At 37.2% G+C, this 6000-nt stretch overlaps 1 protein-coding gene across 1 annotated transcript in view; it reads right to left on the minus strand.

The window, feature by feature from the left end:
* LOC121924350 (protein CFAP20DC-like) overlaps positions 1-5441 on the minus strand; it is a 68102-nt gene extending 62661 nt beyond the window's left edge. The window contains exon 1 of the mRNA XM_042455747.1: positions 5369-5441. Within this exon, the coding sequence (XP_042311681.1) occupies positions 5369-5397 (29 nt within the window). The 5' untranslated portion in view covers positions 5398-5441. The remainder of the gene's footprint in view (positions 1-5368) is intronic.
* Positions 5442-6000: the final 559 nt, after the last annotated feature.

Below are 6000 nucleotides of genomic sequence, written 5' to 3' on the forward strand. Positions count from 1 at the left end.
TGTTAACACCAGGATAGGAAAAGGGATCCAAGGAGGTGGTGGGGATAGATCCAAACATTCATGGCTTTAAATATTAGATGGGTAGTGAGGTTCTGTCCCCCTCTCCTGTTGGACTCTCTTTCTGCTTCAAAGGGGGGTTAAAAATAAATAAAGGCAGGTGAGACAGGAGGGGAGGAAGGGAAAAGAATAAGAAAAAGCAAAAAGGTGTAAGTATAAAATTACCTACTTCTCTGCACAGTATAAACAAATATATTGTGTTGTCTCCAATTCAGATGGCTTAATTTATGGGATGATGGTTGGGATTTTGGAGGAGGAATAAGCAGCCAGGGATGGGGAGTGGGATTGGTGGGAGACATGTAGGTACTAAAGATGGAGTAGAACAGTCCTAAAAATACCGTACTTGAGCCTTAAGAGAGGGAGGTAGAAACAAGAAAAAAAAAAAAGGGGGGGGGGATGATGCAGGATCTGGTCTATCATCTGACTTTTTACACTGTCTGCCTCCCTCCAGAATGACAAATGAATAAATACACCACAATCCTAAATAGGTCTACTCAGAACCCAAATTCATTGGGTTTGCTAGGACTAGGCTTAGAGGATGGCAATGGCAACCCTGCCCACTGAAGAAACTTGCCAAGAAAACCCTGTGATAGCTTTAGGGATCTGGATTTCTCTGTTCCAATCCAGCATTTTAAACATTGGTCTGCACAGTTTCTGTCAGAACAGTTTTAATTTGTAAAATGGTACAAAGGTTAAACATAGTGAAAGAAAAATGCAACCATTAGAATGTAAATTAGAGTGATTTGCATAATTAAAATATTTTCATAATATGCAAATTAGGAACCAAACCCCAGCAGATAACAAGGGCCCATTGGAGTTAAGATCTACAAGTATTCCCTGATAAATCAGAAACGGAAAATTTTGCATTATTTTCCAATACCTGAAACACAGAAATAATAAATTATAATAAAGATAAAGAAGAAGTATTTATTTTTGTAAAAAGAAGAATAAGAGGAAAAATTATAACTTTAGATAATACTATATATGCAATAGAAACCAAACGATCTTTCTGGAACCAATGTCTAAGAAACTGAATAAATTTGCAGGAGGATCTGTTAATATTGGCAGGGATACTAACTGCATAGGGATAAAAAATTAGATAATTAAGAGAAGGGATAATGGGGACACAAAACACTTTCTCTTTTACATAAATATAATTTAGTGGCTGCATGGAGATATTTATATCCCAAAGAAAAGGACTATATGCACTGCCCAGGCAGGTACACTAGCTATTCTAGAATAGGTCACCTTCTAATATCAGATAATATTATGAGAGAATTCACACACACACACACACACACACACACACACACTTGCCCAATCTTTATGCTCTGATCATTAATCAATAATAGCAAGATTAGACTCAGAAATGAAAATAATTAAAAACAGAATTTGGATGTTTAATACAACTTTGCTTCTAAATAGAGGAAAAGGGGAAAATGAAACAATGTATGGAAAACTTTTATGAACCGATCATAGGACCTAACTGAAGTTCTGCCTTTGGCACATAATAATAATAATAATAATAATAATAATAATAATAATAATAATAATAATAATAATAATATTTATTTTTACCCCGCCTTTCCAAATGCATGATCAAGGCGGTTTACAAGACAAAGAGTGATAAAAGACAGTTATTAGGGGAAATTTTACTACAGAACATTCAAGGATAAAAAAGTTAAACAATACTTATGGGAAGAGCTCCAAAAAAGAATTCAAGAATTATCAGAAGAGCTTGAAAGAAACAAGAAGGAAGAAAATATGGGCAGAATTGTGTCAAACAAGATCAGAACTATATTCTTTGGAAATGGACAGGACTGTATATACTGCTTTTGTATATTTAAAAGGACTTTTAAAATACAAAATTACTATCTAATGTCCTTTAAAAAAATCACTAAAAGAAGGATAAGTTTAATTAAGGATTGCAATAACAAAATTATTACAAACCCAAATGAAATTAGTAATGATTTTAAGGAATGCTGTGTGGATCTATATTATTCAGAAATAGACAGGAATATAAATATAGAAGGTTTTGTGAAGAAAGTCCCAGTTAAACCAATAAGATGTACATAAAAATATATTAAACACCCACCCCCATAAACTGAAAATATACGGAACACAATTAAACATGTAAAACCTGAAAAATAACCAAGCCCAGATGGATTTGACGTATGTTTTTACAAAATATTTGTGGATGCTACTGATTCTACAGTTACATAAATTACTTAAAATTAAATACTCCTGGAAGGAAAAAAATACCACATCCCTGGAATAGACCAAAAACCAGGGGGCGATTCCCAATTTATATCAGCTTATAAACTGATAAGACTGCTTCATCAGTACCAATAAATATTTACATCAATTATTGCACTGATTAAATAAATTTATTATGATATACATCAACCCATATTAAACTTGTTTTGTGCCAAGTAAGACACGAGCTGACTCCATAAAAAGAGCTTTAAATATAATTCATGTGGGTCAACTTCATAATAGCCCAGTAACCCAAACTCCCTTGGAGTGTAGTGGAGTCTCCTTCCTTGGAGGTCTTTAAGCAGAGGCTGGATGGCCATCTGTCGGGAATGCTTTGATTTGGATTTCGTGCATGGCAGGGGGTTGGACTGGATGGCCCCTGTGGTCTCTTCCAACTCTACGATTCTATGATTCTATAACACCAGTGGATGTGTTAAAAGCTTTTGACCATCTTGAACTAAGGAGATTATCAGATGGGGAAAAATTGAGGAAGAAAAGGCATACTTCCGGCAAAGTTGCGTGATCACACTGAAGTTTTTCAGATGACATCACACTTATCCAGCACTTAACTCATGAAGACCCAGGTATGCTCCAGCAACAAACCATTCCTGGGACTTCCCCGTGAATGGTTTATTGCTGGAGCATTCCTGGATCTTCATGGGTTAAATCCTGGATAAGCGCAATGTGTCTGAAAATATTCAGTGCAATCACGTGACCTTGCCCTTTACTCCCGGCTCCCCTCCCCTTCTGATAATCTCCTTAGTTATTTGACGGAACTTTTCAACCATTCCATCTACTTATAGAAACTTGGCAAGGCTGCCCACTTTTCCCCATTCTATTTGCATTAGCAATAGAATGCTCAGTAGTTAGTTCAGATATAATAAATTATAGTTTTCCCTCCATACCTATAGATTCTTTATTCACAGATTCAACCACCTGTGGTTGATATAAATTTCAACAAGCAAATCTTGATTTTTCTATTTTATAAAAAGGGGCGCCATTTCTATAGTTTTTTGTGGGTTTTTCGGGCTATGTGGCCATGTTCTAGCAGAATTTCTTTCTGACGTTTCGCCAGCATCTGTGGCTGGCTTCTTCAGAGAATGTTTGCCTGGAAAGGACTTGGCTATATATATTCTGTGATCTGGAAAAGCATGAGTGATTTGCATGTATATTGTTGGTTGCTAATGGCACACCTCAGGGTGTGGGGGTCTGCACAAGAGGACTAATGTCTGCTTGATTAGTGCTCATTGTGTGCTGGGAAACCTCTGTGCAATGGTTTCCCTGTGCATCCTGACATGGTAGTGGTTGGCATGGTCCAGAAAATACTGAAATTCTGGACCATGCCAACGACTACCATGTCAGGATGCACAGGGAAGCCATTGAAATCCACAGACACTTGGACAATTTCAATAGGAAAGAGGAATCCCTTAAAGTAAACAAGGTTTGACTACCAATCCTGAAAGACAGCAAGATAAAGACAAATGCAAATGAGAAATCTTCCAGGGTCAGGGGTTTCCCAGCAGACAATGAGCACTAATCAAGCCGACACTAATCTTCCTTTACAGACCCTCCCACCCTGAGGCCTGCCATTAGTAACAGAACAATCCACATGCAAATCCCTCCTGCCTTCCCAGGTCACACAGTATATATATACCCAACTCCTTTCCAGGCAAGCATTCTTTGAAGATGCCAGCCACAGATGCTGGCGAAACGTCAGAAAGAAACTGCTAGAACATGGCCACATAGCCCGAAAAACCCACAAAAAACTATGGATGCCGGCCATGAAAGCCTTCGAATTTACATTGGACATCATTTCACTACACCATTATATTTAATAGCACTTGAGCATCCAAAGATTTTGGGGTCTACAGGAGGTCTTGGAACCAAACCTCCATGGATAACAAGACCCCATTGTTTTTACACTAGCTTCGTCATGTCCTTGTCCTTTCTTGCAACATCATCTTTTTAAACAGGAAGATAAACATAACCAGTGTTGGAACAGAAAGGATTATATAGAATTAAAGATTTATACTTGAATGGTAGATCTGTACAATTAGAACAAATTAAAAATAGACTTAAACCAATAGATCCATCATAGTTGCAACAACAGTTGTCCCTTCTTATCCACAGATTTTTTATACATGGATTCAAGCATCCACGGTTTAAAAATATTCAAAAAAAGTATACATTTCAAGTATCAAACCTTGATTTTTCCATTTTATATAAGGGACACCATTTTGCTATGCCACTGTTTTAAATGGGACTTAAGCATACACGGATTTTGTTATTCACAGGGGTTCCTGGAACCAAACCCCAGCGGATAACAAGGGTCCACTATAATGCAATAAACACAATTTAAATTATGATATTTGTATTTTGTTGATGTTATGCATTTGAAGAATTCATAATGTATTTCAAAATCTTAAATAAAATAATAAAAACTAGTTTTTAAAAAGATAGAAAAAGATATTCATGAGGAAGAACTGACAAGAACTGACAAGTCTGGAGAGGCTGCAGCAGTTTCCCTAGGGTGAAGGGAAACATTCTGCTCCCTCCTCTTTCCTCTGCTGATTTAAGGACAAAGGGGGCAATTGTGAGAAGGAAAGAGGAACAGGAACATTTAAAAGTGAGATAAGTGAAGATTAACTGGGCCTCTCCCTGATAAAACTGGCCAGCTGAAGGGTGTATAATGGTATCCAGTATGTCAACATCCTTACACAGTAGTATCTAGGAATCAGAGCCCAGAAAGGTCACATTTTGGACTACAACTTCCAGCATCCCTTGTGGGTATAACAGTATGACTGCAGTATTCTGAATATGTAGCAAGCACAGTCTGAAGCCCTCTATTCTCCTTCCTTTCCCCCTCACATTCATACAAGCACATATACATGATAGCAGCTGTCAAACGTCAAGTGCGTTTGTGAAGAGCGGGGTGAGGCAGGACAGAGCAGCTGAAAATAAGATTTAAGAGTCTACCAAAGAAATGTCATATTGATTGGTTCTTTCGAACATTCTGAGCACATCGTTGTTGCCTGGGCTGTAAACAGCAGCTTACCGTGGGTTGGAATGGGAAAGAGGGTTCATTTCTTTCTGATAGTGGCACCCTTGATTGACAGGCTGTGGAAGACACAAGAAAACAGATTGAGAAAATTATTTTCCTAATGTTCTTTCAGTATTTTTTATTCCACACTCAAACCATTACAACTGTTCAGTATAATTAACAAACATGGTCCTTACAATAGTAACTCACTATGGAAGGGAGACAAAATCTACATATACTCCAGTAAACATAAAGTAAATGAAGGAGACTACAACAACTGCATGTAAAATTTTTCATATGAGCTTTTACACAAAATTAGGAGCTATAAGGGGCAGCGCAATAAACAAAGTAAAAGTAAAAAGTAAAATTAAAGAGTTTGAATAATACTTTATCACAATTCCAGTAGGCTGATTTTTATATTGTTTTGTAAGTCTATACAGAAAATTGTTATATACACACACTTTTACTTGACTTACTCATTCTATTGGATATTTCTCGTTTATTAGCCTACCTGTGATGCCTTCGCAGAGGGGACATATTGTGCTTGAGCCCCCAGACCAGTGCTGGCATTCCTAGGCCACACTGAATGGCTGCTCAAAATAGTCCTCAGCTTGAATCTCATGATAACTGTGACTTCAGAAGAAGAT

This window comes from Sceloporus undulatus, chromosome 2, assembly GCF_019175285.1.
Source record: "Sceloporus undulatus isolate JIND9_A2432 ecotype Alabama chromosome 2, SceUnd_v1.1, whole genome shotgun sequence".
NCBI classification, from domain to species: Eukaryota; Metazoa; Chordata; class Lepidosauria; order Squamata; family Phrynosomatidae; genus Sceloporus; species Sceloporus undulatus.